This window comes from Mastigoproctus giganteus, chromosome 10, assembly GCF_048544385.1.
Source record: "Mastigoproctus giganteus isolate SK-2022 chromosome 10, ASM4854438v1, whole genome shotgun sequence".
Taxonomy (NCBI): Eukaryota; Metazoa; Arthropoda; class Arachnida; order Uropygi; family Thelyphonidae; genus Mastigoproctus; species Mastigoproctus giganteus.
Window position 1 is genome coordinate 40,490,620 of NC_143584.1, and position 19,076 is coordinate 40,509,695.

General features: G+C 37.2%; 1 protein-coding gene across 3 annotated transcripts in view; it reads left to right on the forward strand.

The window, feature by feature from the left end:
* The window catches only part of LOC150078996 (kinesin-like protein KIF21A), a 755,520-nt gene that overhangs the window by 6,889 nt on the left and 729,555 nt on the right, over positions 1 to 19,076 (forward strand). For all 3 annotated transcript variants that reach the window (XM_090383539.1, XM_090383541.1, XM_090383540.1), the window contains exon 2: positions 4,630 to 4,809. In XM_090383539.1, the coding sequence (XP_090239665.1) occupies positions 4,630 to 4,809 (180 nt within the window). The remainder of the gene's footprint in view (positions 1 to 4,629; positions 4,810 to 19,076) is intronic.

Consider the following 19,076-nt stretch of genomic DNA (forward strand, 5'->3'; position numbering starts at 1 on the left):
TAAGGTACTTAAAGTGATATTATATCGAAGCTTTTGAAAAAGATCTAGATAGGACGGGTACAGAAAATTTAGTCGTGGGAACTTTAAAAAATAGGAAAGGGCAGAGTTAGCGCTATAACAGTAACCAGAATTTTGTTTACCATTACAGAAAGGTTCTAGCTGAATAATTCTCTGTGAAAGTATCAGTTATATATGCATCATCATTACTATCAGCCATTTTCATTACCAACACCATCATTACCATCAGCCACTGCAGGATGAAGGCCTTTCCACTAACTTTACAATTCTTTCTGTTTTGTGCAATAGCTGTCCATTTACGGTCCACAAACTCCTGATTTTCATCTTGCATCTCTGTTGTTGTCTTCCAGTTTTCTTTTAGCTCCTCTTGGGTACCATTCTGTTATTTTCTTAGTCCATCTGTCATCATGTGTATGAGCTGCCCAAATCCATTTCAGTTCTTTAGTTTTGATAAGAATGTCCTTTATTTGAGTTTGCTGCCTAATCCATGTGTTTTTCTGATTCCTAATATAATTTGTTTCATACTTCCCTGTGTAATTTTCAGCTTTTGTTCCATCCTTTTGGTGAGTTCCCAAGTTTCACTTCCATAAGTCACGGAGAGGAGTATACATTGGATCATTATTTTACATTTCAGACAAATTGGGATATAATTCCTCAGTATGTGACTATATTTCCTGAATGCTATCCATCCAAAATTTATTCTTCTGTTGACATCTAGCTGTTTATCATTATTACAGCTAATGACTTGTCTAAGATAAGTATATGAATCCACCTTTTCAGTTTCTGATCCTGCAATGATTATATCCCTTTCTGTGGCATACTTGTTCATTACTTTTGTTTTAACCATATTCTTCTTTAGTCCAAAATCCTTACTAACTCTGCATAACTGATTAAGATTTTCCTCTAATTCTTCGGGCTTACGATCACAGTGTCATCTGTAAATGGCTTAGGTACTCTCCATTCGCATTGACTCTTTTCTGCGACCAGTCCAATATTCTGAAATCTTCTTCGAGGGCAGCAGTAAAAAAACTTCGGAGATATTGTGTCTCCTTGTCGAATTCCTTTCTCAATTTTAAATTGGCTATTGTATTTATCTAGTCTAATAAAGGAGGTAGTATTCTCATATATTTTCTTCAAAATCAATGTTTGGGATGTCTGTGCCCTCTCTTTACAGAGCCCGAAACATTGCCTTATGCTGTTTGGCGTCAAATGCCTTTTCATAATCCACAAATGCCAGGCATAATGGCATTTTATATTCATTTGCTTTCTCCATTAACTGATATTACATGAAGGAGATATATGGTTAACAATAGCAAACAGTACCGAAAGAGCAAGCTGTCCTAAAGCTAGCTTTCTTTTTCATTTGATTCTCATCAATTATTCCATCTAATCTGTTAGTAATGAACCTTGTGAACAACTTGTAGATGTGGGACAGCTAGCTAATTGGTCTATAATAATTTCCAATTTCTGATTTATCACCTTTCTTATGCAGCAAACTATGCATTATTCCACTCCTTAGGTGTCACGCCTTTGCTTGTGTATTTTGTGAAGAGTGTTGCTAGTTTCTATGTCATGTCTCCTCCTCCTAATTTTAGCAATTCTACAGTAACTTCATCTTCATCTGTGGCTTTTTGTTCCTTCATTTTCTTCAATGTACGTTCTATCTCATCAGGAAGGATATCAGGTATGTTGTATATGTTGCTAATTTGTGATCCATCTTCCCCACTGCTGGCATCATTCTTTTGCTCCTTATATAATTCTTTATAGTAGTCTTCTGCTATTTGAATTATGCCTTCTCTGCTATTTATATCAGTATCATTTATCTTTCTGTATTACTTCTCATGACTGCTGATTTAAGTCCTTTGTTTTCACTTAATCTTGTTCTACTTTTCTTGTGTTAAATCTTATGTCATCTGATTCTCTTTCTGATGGCTTTGCACAACTCAGTATACTCAATTTTGCCCTTGTCAGTGTTTATCTTGCTCTTTATTTGTCGTGACAAATGTTTCTTGACAAATTTTTCTTTGGATTTTTTTTTTTTTACCTATAGGTTTCTTGGGCTTTCCACTTTCACTTTCTTCTCACTTTCAGACAGTTGTATTTCTCGTCAATATCTTAGTCCTGAAAAGTGTGCAGAAGCTCAAATTTGTTGCCAATTTCCAGAACATGCTGCTTTTTAGGGTGCATAGTCTAATGAAAGACCTTTATAATCTCACTCAGTTGTCTGTCTGTCTGTCCATCCATCTGTCACAGCATTTTATCTCTGAAACCACTGAACCTATTGACTTGAAATTTTGCATAGTTTGTACATCATGTGGGCCAACATAATGCCATATTGATCGTTGTTGACAAAAATTTGTCTGAGAAATGGGGAGGTAAAATGTGGGGGGGGGACAAAAATGTTGTTGACAACCTATAGCTTATTATATACTGTTGGAAAGAGCTCAACGAGTAGGTTTAAAATATTTTTTAAGGCGCCAGACAGGAAAATGTGAGTGATTTTTTGTGTCTCCCCCTCTCTATTTCCATCGCTAATGGAGCTAAAAATTTAAAAATCACATTAGCTATGTGTTATTTGATGCTTATCAAGGGAAAACTATTCTGATTGAAATCTATCATTTTCTTTTTGTGTTAAAATTAAAAAAAAAACAATTTTTTATTGAATTTCGATAGCGCACTTCTTTGTACTAAGTAACTCTCCTTTTGGTGACAAAAAGGTTGCTAAATAGTTAGTTAATAATTCTGTAAAGGTCATTTATAAATTTTGCGACGAGAAGTATTCATTAAAAATTTTCAAAGCTGGAGTTGTCCCAGCAAGGAGGTACTCAGAGAGCCAGTGTTGAGGCACCTGTGTGTGGAGTCTTGCACGGCCCTCACCTGCTAGTTGCTTCTCCCCCAAGACTTTAATCTCTTCTCCTGGAAGATGTTGGAGTCGCTTCTCCCACCCTTGTCATTCACAACTGAAAAGGCTCAAATAGACAACGTTTTCAATTGTTCCTCAGTTTTAGGCCAAGCTGGGGTACTAGAAACTTTTTTCATTTACTATAAAACTCTCTATTTGAGATACTACACTAATGACCATTTGTGACTGCGGACCCTTTATCCTGAGTGCCCAGCACTCAGTGGTTGACCGATTTATTATTATTATTATTATTATTATTATTATTATTATTAATGGCCATATGGTACAAGGAAGCCTGAGGCTTATGCTGCACCAGCCAAAAAAAAAAAAAAAATCCCAAGTTACCCCCTGAGAGAGAGAGAGAGAGAGAGAGAGAGAGAGAGAGAGAGAGAGAGAGAGAGAAGTAGAAAGGAATCACCAAGAAAGAGAAGAATGATGATATCCAGCTCAGGACCCTGGGTTTGCCAAGCCCATACTCACTAGATGTGAGCCCGATTTATTCTCCTCTTCTGTTATCTCAAAGACTATTATTTACTCAAGTCAATTTTTTTCCTTTCTTTTCTTACATCTGTATCAAGTGAGCATCTTACCATTCTCTTGTCAGTTTTAACATTTACCTTGTTCAGGATGGTAACATTGTTCACAATGTATTCTGTTAGTGAGAATGAAGTCAATTTCACTAGTTGATTAATCCACTTAGGCTCTTCCATGTCCACTTTCTGTTTGCCCTTTTCTTGAAAAGTGTTCATTACTCACATTCCTAGAGATTCTGAAAATTCCACAAGTCTTTCACTTCTTTCACCGATTCCAAAATTTCCTATAGGTTCTATTTCTGTGCTGTTTTGTCTCTTTCCAACCTTAGCATTGAAGTCCCCCATAATAATAGTGTAGTGAGAGTTTTGTTCATTTAGAAGTTAGAAGTCTCTATACAGTTGTTGCCACCAAAGTGACATTAATGATGTTAAGTTATATCATCATTCTTTTCTTTCTTGGTGATTCCCTTCTGTTTCTTTCTCTCTCTCTCACACACAGGGGTAACTCAGAATTTTTTTTTTTTTTTAGGCTGGTGCAGCAAAAGCCCCAGACTTCCTTGCACCATATGGCTAATTATAATAATAATAATAATATATGCATTACATCATTATGTGGCAGCACTTATTATTCCAGTCCAGGGAAGGTAGAACACATGAGCCTTCTTCAATAGCTTAGTGTTATCAGTTGAAGCCAGTGTATACAGTGATCTCTGCAACTAGTCTGCTCAAAATATCATATTTAGCCTGAGGCTGTGGGCTTAAAACTTAATATATTTTCTGAAGGGAAATAAATGAATTTCTAATATCTGTTTCTGAAGTTTCTACCACCTCTTTAAATCCCTCAAAAATACCTTTTGAAGGAATTAAATGGTGGTAGGCTGTAGCTAATGTTTCACAAGTGATTCCAGCTATCAGAAGCTACCAGTTAATTCATGGGCATAAATTCTTTTATTGTGATGGATAGTCTTTATGATGTTCTTGCAAAATAATATTATCATATAATTATGTTCTTTGGTGGGTTTATTACAATTAAGCAATAAATTTAGAAAATACAAGTGAATTCTAGATACTTAATGATACCTCCCTGTATTTTTTGCATGAATTATTTATTTTTCATTTTTGTAGCATGGTATTATCTCCATGTTGGTTTTGTATCTTTATCGTATTATTTTATAGAATCCGTCCAAAACTTCCATGTGAAATCATTGATATGTGCCACATCTGTACATCAGTAACACCTGGTGAACCGCAAGTTTGGCTTGGCAAGGACAAAGCATTTACATTTGACTATGTTCATGATATGCAAACTAGTCAAGGAGAAATATATGAAACTTGTGTGTATTCACTTGTTGAAGGGTAAGAATGCATAAAGATTTATAATGTAGCTATATTTGATTTGATTTGATAAGTAAGTTTTTTTAAAATTTTTATATATATATATATATATATATATATATTGAAGGGTTCCAGACTTGTAAATAAGTTAGTTAATGCCCATTGACAAATTTCTCAATAGTTGAGACCTAATAATATACAAGAGGAATGTAAATTATTATTGTCTAGGCTGTTGAAGGATTACTGTTACTGAAGAATAAAAATTACTTTAGTTTCTAGGATATTAGCAAATATCCTAGAATGTTAAATTTTAAGGCCTTTGTATGTCAGTTAAATTCACTTAAATTAAATTTAAATTTACTTTAAAAGCACAGAAATTGAAGTGAATTTTCTGTGCTTTGATTTTTTGTAATAATTTAATTAATTAATATTTTATTTTTAATTATTTCAGATTGACTTAACTATTTAATATTGAATAGTTTATAATCAGCATTTTTAATTTGTTGCTTCGAGGAACTTCCTAGTAGATGTGAGTTGAAGTTGTGATCCTAGAAGAATACACTTGGTATTAGTATTGGCAAGGAAGATGTTATGCTTTCCTTTGGCTCCTTTATTTATATTCTTTAGGCAACAAAACTAAACTCTTTCAATAGAGTATAACAATCAGAGTATCCAACATCTTTTTCTCTCTCTCTCTCTCTCTCTCTCTCTCTCTCTCTCTCTCTCTCTCGTCTGACAAAAAAAAAGAAAAAAGGAATACAGGTGTGGGTAAATTCCCAAGTGTTGAAAAATTATCAGAATTAACAAAAAGGTTTGTAGATAGTACTCCCTCTGTTATTCCCAGAAATGGGTGTTTATACCAACTGTTTTGCACTAAGATTTAGCTTTAGATTTTGCATTAAACTTTAGTCTCCTCAGTTATGACATGGGCCCAGAAATGCAAGTCTGTCTTAGCTCAACTTTCCTTTCAAAATAGCTCACATCAGAAATGAAGAATCCGTCATTTGACAATTATATTTGACATGAAAAACAACTATAATACGTTATATCAGAACTAGATGTGCAAGTATTACGATCTTGTTTAACATTACTCTATACTACCAGATAAATTGTTTCTAAATGAAAAGTGGTTGCCCCGCTAATGTCTAGGATAAGAAAAACAATGTTAATCTTTTTTTTAGGTATATTTATTTTTTTTGAATCAGGTCCTTTTCCATTAGTGCTATTATAATTTACCTTATAAAATAAAATAAAAATATGAGATTTAAGTAAATCAATAGTCTCTTCAGTCTATAAGCAGTTCATGCCATCATGCATTAGTAATTTTCAAGGAACTTTAAAAATGCTCTATAGTAAACATTTTGTAAATGTTCCTTGCATTAGCCTGCACTTTGATTATTCATTTCTGTTAATGTTGATACTTTGTGTTAATGAGCTTGATTCAAGAATGAACTCCTAAGTACATCTGTAAACACTTCTTTTATTAAGAGAAACATTTATTAATGTATCCTGTAATCAGCTTGCTTCTGTTTAGCATTCTCTTTACCATTATGAAATATGCCTTCCATTATTTCATAATTTTTCCAAATTAAATATCTTCCATTTTGATTGTATAAAGGCAACTTTACTATTTAATTCCAACTATAGATTAAAACTCTTACTTGAACCTATATACAGTAGCAATTCCTTTTAACTCAGTATTAACAGTACAACATTATATATTAATAGTACAACTCAGTATTTAATAGTACAACTCAGTATTTTCTATTTTATTGAACTTTAACAGTTCAATAAAATAGAAAATGAATCTTATTGCCTTTGCTTATAACTCTATACTTGTCTTTTCTACATTCCTTATTCTTTTTAGTGTAACTATGGTAAGGAGTGCTGTTAACAGGTAGTGGTAAATAGCTAAAGCATTTCTATGTCTCATAATGCTCATAGTAGACAACATAAAAGTAATAATATTTATATTAAATTCTGAGTTCAATCTATACAATATTTTTCTTAGAGAAATTAAATTATTTTTCTTATACATAATGATGTCAACATTTTGTATTGCAGAATGGGAGGCAGTATCAATTCAAAGTTTATAAAGTCCCTTGTTAGAAATGATTGGGCAGAAAGTTGTGATAACAACTTAAAGTTCATTCTTTATCAGTTCCTAAAGCACAGTCATAACAAATAAAAGCTTATACAGCACCAGCCAAAAAAAAAAAATAAATAAATAAAATAAAAAAATTCACTACTTCATTTACCCATTCCTTCCATTTGTCGAAACCTTCTTTAAATTTATTCAAATTACCCATACACTAATTGGAAGTTTATTTCAACAATTGTTTATTCCAACTAATTGGAATTGTAGAAACCAATTCAGAAGAACAGTGTCTATGGAAATATGTATAGAAAAGGTATGCAGCAGAAACATAATGCCTATGACACAGAGTGGACTTTGTAAGAGATGGTTTATTAATTAACCTAACCACTCTTTTTTGAATGGAGTCTAGATGCCTGAGAGAGATTATGGGGCACTGCTGCAGATGTGAACAATATTCAGTGGTAGGACAGAGTTCATATTTTTACAGAGTGAATAGCTGCATAGAAGAAAAATATTGTTGAGAGCAAAAGAGAAACCCAGTTTTTAGAGGCAGAAGAAGCAATGTTTGTGATGGGCTTATGCTAAGAGAGAGAGAGATTAGAAGTCAGTACAATTCCTAATAGAGACATGTGATTTTGTCAAGAAATCTGAGTGTCTTCAAAGATAAGCATAGGAACAGAAGAATCCTTTTTTGTGAGATACAAGATAGGACTGAGATTTAGAAGGATTGAAATTAATTAATTTCAATTAATTAATTGAAATTAATCTTTGCCCTATCAGAGAATTACCTGGAGGTCAACATTTAAGGAATTAGTAGTGGCTATTCAATAAGTTAAAGCTGTTTGTGCAGGGCAAGGTTTCACAAATTGAAAAGTGGAATGCAGTCTGCTGTCATCAGACACTGGATAGGATTTTCAGTTAATTCTCATCAGCCATTTTTAATCCACTGCAGGATGAAGGCCTCTCCGGCAACTTCTAGTTCCTTCTGTTTTGTGCAATGGGTATCCATTTATCCACAAACTTGAAAATCATCTGTCCATCTTCATTGTTGTCTTCCAGGTTTTCTTTTAGCTCCTTTTGGGTACCATTCTGCTAATTTCTTAGCCCATCTGTCATCGTGTCTTTGAGCTATGTCCTGCTCAAGTTCATTTCAGTTCTTTAGTTTTGATAAGAATGACCTTTACTTGTTTTTGCTGCCTAATCCATATGTTTCTCTTCTTATCCAACAGTCTGACAATATAATTTGTTTCATTCTTCGCTGTGCAGTTTCAGCTTCTCTTCCATTCTTTTGGTGAGTGCTCAAGTTTCACTTTCATGTCATCCTTTTTTTGAAAAAAAAAGAAAAAAAGTGTTCATTACTGATATTTTTTGAGATTCTACAAATTCCACAAGTCTTTCACCTCTTTCATTTCTTTCACCAATTCCAAAATTTCCTATATTTTCCATTTCTGCACTGTTTTGTCTCTTTCCAGCATTGAAGTTCCCCATAATGATGGTGTAATGAGTTTTCTGTTCATTGAAATCTCTCAGTTTCTGTATCCATTTTTTCAACCTCTTCATCGTCATGGTTCGAAGTTGGTGCATATATCATTATAACCTTTAGTTTGTACCTCTTAGAAATCCTGAGTAGTAATCTTGACATCCTTGGTGATGTATGTTTGAATTCCAAAATGTAGTTTTTTATATCTTTATGGACCAAAAAGCCAACTTACCTTCACTTTCTTCACTGTTTCCATTGGTGTACAGCAGATTTCCACTTGATAAACTTGTGATTCATTTCTTCTAGTTTCAGCCAAGCCAATGATATTCCAATTCACATTTTCTATGATATTCTGATTCACATTTCCTTTTTCAGGTATAATATCCTGTCTTCGCCGAAGAGCCATCTTACATTGTAACAGGCCAAGTTCTGTTTCTGTGCTTGGTAGCCTGGTCTTGCCCATAGATTCTTATCATCTTCTGCTTCCACTCTGATCCTCTCGCTGCCGTAAGAAGAATGAAAGCCGCTGGGGACTGAGGGTCATTTGTTTTGTTGCACCGTAAAGTGTTGGAGGGCTTGATCTCTTCATGCTGACTAGGCATCTTAAAGAGAACCACTCTAAACGTTCATTGTCACCAAAGTGATGTAACAGGGCTTACCAACGAAAAGGTGTGCATGAGTTGATTTTAGGGAGGCAGGCCAACTGGACTTTGACTTCTCCTAAATCTTCTAAAATAGAAAGATATTGGATTCATCAGTGTTTTAGACTGTGTGTGATAACACACAGAATGCCTGTTCCCCCCCTCTAAGATTCCTTTCAGTCAGTAGAAAACTGTAATTAATATATAAGAGGAAAAGAGTAGGAGAAATAACTGAGCCTTTGGGCATACCAGCATTAGTGGAAAGATAGAATACAGAGAAGTGTGCATAAGTGGATTTTAGGGAGGGCAAGCCAACTGGACTTCGACTTCTCCCAAATCTTCTAAAATAGAAAGATATTGGATTCATCAGTGTTTTAGACTGAGTGTGTGATAACACACAGAATGCCTGTTCCCCCTCTAAGACCCCTTTCCTTTCAGTTAGTAAAAAATGGTAATTAATATATATAAGAGGAAAAGAGCATGTGTATATGTACAGGGTGGCTCCTAGAACATTTGTTCAACTCCGCCTCGTATCTCTGTGAAGAACAGTATCGCTACAAATGGGCCAGATATGTGTGTGACGTAGATCTGTGTGTATTATGTGTGTGTTCTGTTCTGGCCTCTTGGTTACCCAGAAGCATCAGTCACCTGGACAGATGATTCTGGGTACTTGTCCACACTACGGGAAGGTGGGCCAGTCCATGTAAAGCATGTACTGTCTCAAGAGAGACTCTGACTCACCTGATGTTGCCAGAAGGTAGGCAAGGATCCTCTGGAGGCCCATTCCAGAGGGGGGGGGAAATGATCACCCATGGTGTTGGATATGGAAACAAAATGAATAAAAATGAAGCGGAAGAAAATAAAATAAAACATGTATAATAAAAATAATACAAAAAAAATAATAATAAAAAATTAAAAAAATAAATAATAATAATAAATAAATAAAAATAAGTAAAATGAAAGAAGGTAGTGGTGCTGCTAAAATTAGTAAGTGCATGAAGAGGAATTCTGAGATCGTCATACAGGGAGCAATGATACAAGATGTGATCCCAACTCTCTGGTAATCCACACGAACAGAGGTCTGTTTGTGATAAATTGAACCTGCTTTGATGGTTCAATGGTTATTCCAAGAAATTCAGTCTCAATCTGGTTTTTCAGTTTGTATAAAAATCCTCTATAAGTAACTTGCAAGTCTAAAGGTAATGTTCCGGCTAGTACTTGCAGAGCTTGCGTCGAGACTGTCCTTGCATGCCTTAACTAAACATCGAAAGATAGAGCAGGAGAAAGAACTGAGCCTTGGGGCATACCAGCATTAGTGGAAAGATAGAATACAGAGAGCCATCTACCATCATCTGCAGTGAGCAGTCAGAAATAACACTGGATACCCAATTAAAAAAATAAGATGGTAGCTATTTTAGAAGAGATTTATGCCAATCATGATCAAAAGCCTCTGAAATGTCAAGAGCAACCACTGAAGATTCAATAAACATTTCCATTGCATATGTTTATAGATGGTTGATATAAGCCAATAATCACGAAAGATAATGGACCAAAACTGACAGAATCCATGTTGCCAATCATTGATGAGATGAAAGGTTTCAAGACAGAAGTTGGCAGTTAATGGATTTCTCCATTACTTCAGAAAGAGTAGAAGTCAGTGTATTGGGATGGTAATTGGATGGCATGGATTTGTCACTCATTTCAGAAACTGGCTGGATATGAGCAAATTTCCAAGCTGAAGGAAAAATTAAATTTCCAATCTGATTGCCTATGGAATAAGATAGCATAAAAAGACAACAAAGAACACAACAGTAAGCTGAGGAGCACAGATTTTGAGAACAAGTGGAGAAATACTGTCAGGACCTGGAGCTTTCTTGGCATCAAGATTGTTCAATTCTTCTGACATCCTTTTTAATGGAAGACAAGGAGGCATTGAGTGAAGTGTACTGGGAGTGATGGGAGATGGTTTACAAAGATTGTCAATAGAAGAGTTAGAAGAAAGAAGAGAGTTAGAAGGAAAGGTGGCTTTATCTTTAGCCGAGGTTGCAATAGAACCATTAGGTTTTAACAGAGGTGGAGGTAAAGATGGGTTAAAGTTGCAGCCAACAGTTTTGGGAAGATACCTGAATGCTTGATTACTGTTTGAATAAGAAGCAAGAAAGTGTTGTAACTCTTAGCCTGTTCAAAATCTAGTTTGCATCGATTATTAACTGCTTTACATTAGTTGTGAGAGTAGAGAGATTTTATCTCCACTAGATTAATTTCACTGCCATGACCTGAGCAAACATTGACATCAGAAGATTTAAAACAGTAATCCAACAAAGGAAAAGAATATAAATTTCACAGACCATAAAATTTTGCATGTAGTGCCAAACAACATGAGGTTGAGAATGGGCATGAGAGGAAGGCTTGGAGAGAGATCATCATGAAGTTGTGATCTGAGGTGCCTGGAGAACCACTCACATCGACCAGGTACTTGGAAGGGTTGTTTTTGAGAAAAAGATCAAGCGTGTTAGTTGTGTGATTAGGATTGTGTGGTATTCTGGTAGGTAAATTATTAAGCTGTGTAAGGTTATTAGTAATTGCAAAAGCCTTAGCATTTTTACCAGCTGTGTCTGTGTGACTAGAAAACTGAAGCCAGCTGGAGTTGTGAATGTTAACATCCCCAAGGAAAATTACCTCACTGTTAGGAAAGTTGGACTGAAGAAAGCTGAGCTTCAAAGGAAGGAAGTCAAAGGGTTCCAAGTGATTAGTGGAATTGAGAGATTGATAGAGGCAAGAGATGAATTTGACAAAATGGAGTAGAGAGATTTTAAGCCATAGAATATTGAAAAGAGGAGATTCCAAGTTACTAAATCTCTGACAGGGAATTTTAGAATGGTCCTATGCACATGTACCACATTTTACAGCAATCATACAGCAAATAATTCAGACAACTGAGGGTGAGCAGTGGTTGAATTTTTCCCTCCTAGATTCTTTGTATTCAGTATTAGGGAGTAGTAGGGCTTCTCTGTTGCTTAAATTGTTGCTTCTAGGTGCTTAAATTATCCCTTAATTATTAGATATTTCAAGATATTAGATATTATTTCATGACCTGCTGTGAGTCATCATAGAACAGGTAAATACATGGGATATGGTAGGGTAACTAAGAGTAAGAACAGGTACATCACTGCTAGGAGCATAGTAAATGCATTTGATGAATTGCACCATAGGGCTAATAATAATAATAATGCTGGCCAAGTCAACAAATGCAGACATTGTGTGGATATCAGAGAAGACTCAGATATAAGGTATGTAGAATTTGAATGTGGGGCATACAAAGTGTACAGAAAGGATGTAGTTTATAGTGTAGTTTGACTAGCGGCACCGAGGGTTTCCCCACAACTCTGTGATTGGTACTTTGAGATGTATGCAGTACTCTGTAAAGGCCAGATAGTGTGTGTTTGCGAAGGGTTAGTGTTGTGTGGGTATTAGTGGATCCAGCCTCTTAGTCTAGGGGGCCCTGTGAAAACCACCTACCCCTAGTTACTTTCCTTTGCCACTGGGAGGTGGGCCGGGTCAGTAGGAAGAAGCTCTGGTGCAGCGAACCTGGGGTTGCCTGAGCTTCCCAGGGAAGCCCCAAAAAAGAAGAAAGACAGTGAGTGGGGGATAAAAGAGGGAGAGTATTAAAGGGTGACTGCCAGGTTGAAAGTGGTGACAGTTGAGGAACCTCTGAAGAAGCCCATCCTGCCCCAGAGGGGAGGAGTTAAAAAAAAAAAAAAAGAGTGATGGTTGACTAGCTACCAGGCAAAAGTGGGATTTGGGAGTCTATCTGTAGGGGAGTAAAAATTTAGGGAAAGGGATCCCTTTATCACCCCAGGGGCTCACATCTGGTGAGTATGGGATTGGCACACCCAGGGTCCTGGGCTGGATATCATCATTCTTCTTTCTTTCTTGGTGATTCCTTTCTACTTCTTTCTCTCTCTCTCTCTCTCGCTCTCTCTCAGGGTAACTTGGGAATTTTTTTTGCACCATAGGGCTAATAATAATAATATAGTACTGAAAAGGAGGGAAGAATAGAGTGGGGGTAGGAGAGGAAGTAGAAGAGGTGGATGTAGGTGGAAGCACCCACCTTAGGGATTAGAAAAGGGGGTAGATAGGGAGGGGCCATCTTCCCTGGGGGAGAGGGAAATAAAGGTCATGGGTAAAGCCCACGAGGTTCACACGGGGACATCTATATCCCACACCCTCGAGAGGGGGGTGTCAGCAGCATCCAGACACAGGGCTTATAAAGCAGGAGTACTTACAGCACAATATGCCCTGGTGGTGAGAAGTAAAATAATTCACTGGATTAAATCCAGTTTACCTCTGTTTCTTAGAAATGCAACTCTTTGGTACCATAACATAACCCATGCCATAACATATCACTAGGAGGCAAGTTCTAGTTATTTCTGGCTATCATGAGGGCATAGTTTCTGACCTTTTTAGCCTATGTGCACTAAGTGTGGATAGTTTAGTGACAAAGATGATACCCAAATATTTGACCTCAGTAACCATTGTGATGGTTATACCATTTATCTTTAAAAAGATGCTTGGGCATCTTTTTTAGGTACCTATCAGAAGCATTGACTTTTCACTTTAATTAGAGTTTGTGGGTGCAAGCCCAACATTGTAGCTTATCTAGGGTATGGTTTGTCTGTGTTTCCAGGCAAACCCTGCTATCTGCTTTTACGACTAGGACGGTGTCATCTGCATAGGCAATACTGTCTACTAGTCCTATGTCCATTGATAGAAATTCGTCAAACACTATAGACCAAAAGAAGGGTCCAGGAACAGAGCCCTGGCCACATTCTCTAGTTATGTACCATAAAATTTCCTGGTACCTAGTCCTTACCACAATAACTCTATTATTGAGATAGTCTTTAGTGCATCTGTACAGGGGTTTAGTGTGACTCAGGTGCTTTATGATGCTTGGCCACCATAGAGCATTAAATGCTCCTGCGAAGTCCACGGAAATGGCCAACATGTATTTCTGCTGGGTAAAATGTGTAGCATTGGTAAGGTACACATTTTACCCAGCAGAATTACTCACTTGCAAGAACCTGCTTTAAAGCCAAATTGCCTGTCAGATACTTGACCACAGTGGTTAGCAAATCCATTTAGAGAGTCTCTCTAGTATTTTTCCCATAACGGTAAGGAGGGCAAATGGGTCTATAAGACTTAAGTTGTGTTGGAGGTTTATCAGTTGGGTATAGGGCATCTAAGATATTTTTTTATAGATGCATCCCAGGTTTGAGTGCCACAGGTAAGTTTACTTCTCACAATTCTGTAGACAACATCCCAGGGATCTGCATTCGCTGCAGTAGATATCAAATTTCCTCCATGAGGCAGTTTTCTTTTCTCTGATTTTTTTTGGTGTATTCATTTCTAAGGGCTTTATAAACCTCCCTGAGGGCGTCTACTTCTGCCTGGGGCCAGGAAGTTTGAATCTGCTGAAAGGCTTTTCGGGCCTGGTGGACCTTTTTCTTAGCTCTTGAAGTTCCTGGAACTGCCAAGGCATGTTATTTTTCTTCGTTTTTCTCCTATTCATGGATGTATTACATGTGTTTAGGGTGACTCTTGTTATATTTTCAATGTGCTCATCTGGGTTTAAGTGATTCAGATTACCTGGAATTGTACCTCAGTATAATATCTCTAAAGCCTCAGCAAATAGATCCTATTTAGTCTTTTTTGTTGCATATCTTTCTGTGTCTATTGATGGGGGGAGATGAATCCACTTGATGCACAAGGGGGAAAGAGTAATAGCCCTGTGGCCAGAGGGGGGTCCATGCCTTGTTTACCTGCCACTTGGTAAACTTATATACAGCTGAACATGTCGCACAATGTAATATCAATAGTGCTTCCCCCCCATCAATAGAAAGATATACAACAAAAAAAGACTAAATGGGATCTATTTGCTAAGGCTTTAGAGACATTCTACCGAGGTACAATTCCAGATAATCTGAATCACTTAAGCACAAGGAATGGTGAGGTAACTATGTGATCCTCCAAGGCTTGGCCATTGCGAGTACCAGATCTATCATCAGTATGGCTGTGTCACATAGGTGATCTGAAATTAGAGTCTGTGCCCTCTACTATTTTACCACCTGATAGAAGGGTAGTGGCAGACTGTAGGTACTGGACTACAGTCTGCAGAGAATTAATTATCTTTGTGTTTTTATTTTCTTGATTGATCTTACTAATACTATTTACTAATTTTTTTCCCTAAAAATTGAAAATTAGCAAAAAACTATGCAGAGGATTATGAATTGATTTGATAGGTTATCAGTTCCCGCTCTTGGAAATAGTGACTAACATTTAACAACGAATATACACTTCTTGGATATTACACAAAAATTAATGCAGGTGACATCCTTTCGCTAGAATGACTGAATGGAGTTAATAATTTTCATCTGCTTTAGAAAGGGATTTGTAAGTAACATCATGATGTCATTAACGAAACAGTCATGTGATAATTCATCCACGTGACCAAAGTTTCCACGCAGAAAATGGCTATGGCTAGTCTGCATTTCATACTGATAGATGTGGAATGAAACCAAAGCAGAAGACAATTGGCAAGAGAGTGTCACCTAACAAAAAGATACCAGCTAAGTTGGAGATAGAAAAAACTAATGCAGGTCGATCGGAAAATAAACCTTTTCCAAAAAAAAAACAAAAAAAAACAAATGTTAAAACTAAATCTGCATCTGGAATGCATATTGTGATTGGCATCTTCAACTTAATGTCAAATTAAAAATGCATTCGTTGCATATATATATATATATATAACCCCAGGGGCTTACATCTGGTAAGTATGGACTTGGCACATCCAGGGTCCTGAGCTGGATATCATTCTTCTCTTTCTTGGTGATTCCCTTCTACTTTTGACGCTCTCTCTCTCTCTTAGAGTAACACGGGATTTTTTTTTTTTTTTGACTGGTGGAGCATAAGCCTCAGACTTCCTTGCACCATGTAGCTAATAATAATAATAATAAATATATATATATATATATACAAAGGGTACTAGGAAAGTTTTGCAATATGACGCAACAATGAATCACAGGAAGCTGCTTGTTGCTGCATGTTGAGACATGCTCATACGTGCATAGTAGCCGCCGCGCCAAGTTGATGGGCTCAGTTATTCATTAGTAGTGAGAGTGTAAAGTGCTTGCGATGGCATCGTGGTCACGAAATGAGATAAGGACAGTTTTGCGGTATAATTTCGTGCGTGGTTTAACCATAGACCAGTGCTTAGAAGAAATGACTCTTGCACTAGATGATGATTGTCCACATCGTACAACGATATTCAGGTGGTATAGAGAATTCCAAAGGGGAAATTTCACTCTGGAGGATTCTGAGAGGCCGGGAAGGCCACGAACGTCAGTTATGGAGGAAAATGTTACTGCTGTGAGGAAAATGCTTGATGAAAACAGGCGAGTGAACTACCAACAGATAGAGGATACTTTGGGCCTAAATGCACCAGCAATTCGTTCGATTCTGCAAGATCATCTGCACGTGAAGAAACTTTGTTCTCTCTGGGTGCCACATCAACTGACTGAAGAGCAGATGACACGACGTGTGACTTGGTGCCAGGAGATGCTAAAAAAGTTTGATAAGGGACAATCTCGGTATGTGAACAACATCGTGACAGGTGACGAGACTTGGCTGTACTATTACGATCTGCCGACCAAGGCTCAAAACAAAGTTTGGGTCTTTGATGATGACGACACACCCGTAATTGTCAGAAAATCCCGATCTGTAAAGAAGAAAATGATAGCTGTATTTTTCAAATCGAGTGGAATTGTGGAACGTGTCATTTTGGACACGCAGAAGACAGTCACATCTAAGTGGTATACTGAACAATGCCTGCCTAAAGTCATTGGATCTATGAAGAACCTGCGGCCAAAGTCAAGAATGGACACCTGGTACCTCCATCACGATAAATGCTGCAGCTCACCGCGCCAAAGCCTGCACCGAATATTTGACCACGACAGGACTGCAACTTCTGGAGCACCCTCCCTACTGCCCAGACCTTGCTCCCTGCGACTTTGCACTGTTCCCGCATGTGAAAATGAAGCTAAAAGGGAGGCGGTTTTCCAGTGATGAGGACCTTCTACGGGCTTGGGACAACGAGTGTGCTTTACTCTCTAGTGAAACTTGGCAGAACTGGTTTAAAGATTGGTTTCGGAGGATGGAGAGGTGTATTGAATGTAGAGGAAATTACTTTGAAAAAATTAAATAAACAAAGCTGTATTGCAAAACTTTCCTAGTACCCTTTGTATATATATATATATTTTTTTTTTTCCTGGACGTATGAGTCCTCTGCTGCTGAACTCGAATAAATTTTTTTTTTTACATAAATCGATCCATGAAAAACACACTTCAGTCACAAAAACAATTAATAAATTGCAATTTCTTCAAGAAAGAGGAATTTTTATACAAGGCCTATTTGAAGTTAAGCGAGCCTGTGCAACTTTTGCCCATTTGCATGCTGTTTACACATGAGTAAATTCACCTACTAGTGTCTCCTAACAATTTTTAAAAATAAATTACAGTATAAAATTTTAAACGTTAAACCGATCGTTTTCCCGCATGTATGATGTACTTCTCCTGTGATTATTGCATCGTTTCCGTAGAAATTGGTACTCCAACTTCTCTGCCATGAATTTGAGTGATCGTCAGATGTCCTGTGATCAATGCAAATTTAGAAACTGGTACACCGGCACACAGTCTGTTGTGGGAAGGCATTACCTTCCACACTACTTTGCCATCATTGCTTGCCGCAAAGATGCTTGGGAAATCGATCGTGATAACTGACGCTTGCTCCAGAATGGTGGCAGTCCCTGTGCTCTCTTTGCAATCATAGAAACTGGTACTCGTTCTTAACTGATGCTTGCTTCAGCGTGGGTCATGTGACATAAACTGAACTTAAGCAGTGGGAGGAGCAAAAGTTGTCAATCACTGCAGAGATGTACGCCTTCTCCGTGGAGGAGAAATTGTTGAAAATAAACCTAAGAAAGGCAGCTGGGATGGATGAGATCTATCTAGTTATATTAAAGGAGGCAGCAAAGGAAGTAAGCAGCCCTTAGCCATAATTATGAGAGCTTCCTTGGACTCGGGGGAGGTACCCATGGACAGGAGATATACAAATGTGACCGCAATTCACAAAGGAAGATCAAAGAGCGACACAAGAAATACGGACCTGTTAGTTTCACTTCTGTTCTGTGGAAATTAATGGAGGCACGGGTTAAAGAAGCACTACAGGATATCTAGACAAGACTTCAGTTATAGTTCGGACACAGCATGGGTTTGTTAAGGGGAAGCCTTGTCTGACCAATTTGATTGGATACTATGATGTGGTCACAAAGGAACTGGATGCAAAGAATAATTTTGATATTGTATACTTGGATCTTAGGAAGGCTTTTAATACTGTTGCACATGGAAGACTGCTGTACAAATTGGAGCAGTGTGGCATTAAGGTCTAGTTGCTGCTATAGATAAAGAAATGGTTGAGTGGGAGAACACACAGAGTTGTAATCAATGTATACTGCTCTTTGTGGACTAATATTATTAATGGAGTCCCCCAGAGTTCAATGTTGGGTCCATTGTTGTTTCCTGTATTTATTAATGATATTGATAAAGGTATATCAGGCTTAATGTCTAAGTTTGCAGATGGTACGAAGGTTGGCAGGGTTGTTAATGACACTAATGATGATACGCTACTGCAACAGGATCTAGAAAAGTTGAGCAGTTGGGCTGAGAGGTGGCAACTGAAATTTAACATTGATAAATGTAAAGTACTGTATATGGGCTGCAGTAACCTCAGAATAACGTATCAACTGTGTGGTACTACACTCAGGGTGGTAGAGAATGAAAAGGACCTGGGGATGATTGTGCAGTCAGATATGAAGTTTTCTGAACAGTGCAGACGGTCTGCAAGAGTAGCTGATTGTGTCTTGTCAATGATATATAGGAATTTTTCTAGCAGGGAATAAGAGGTGATTATCCTCTTGTATAAGGCAATGGTCAGGCTACCCCTTGAGTACTGTAT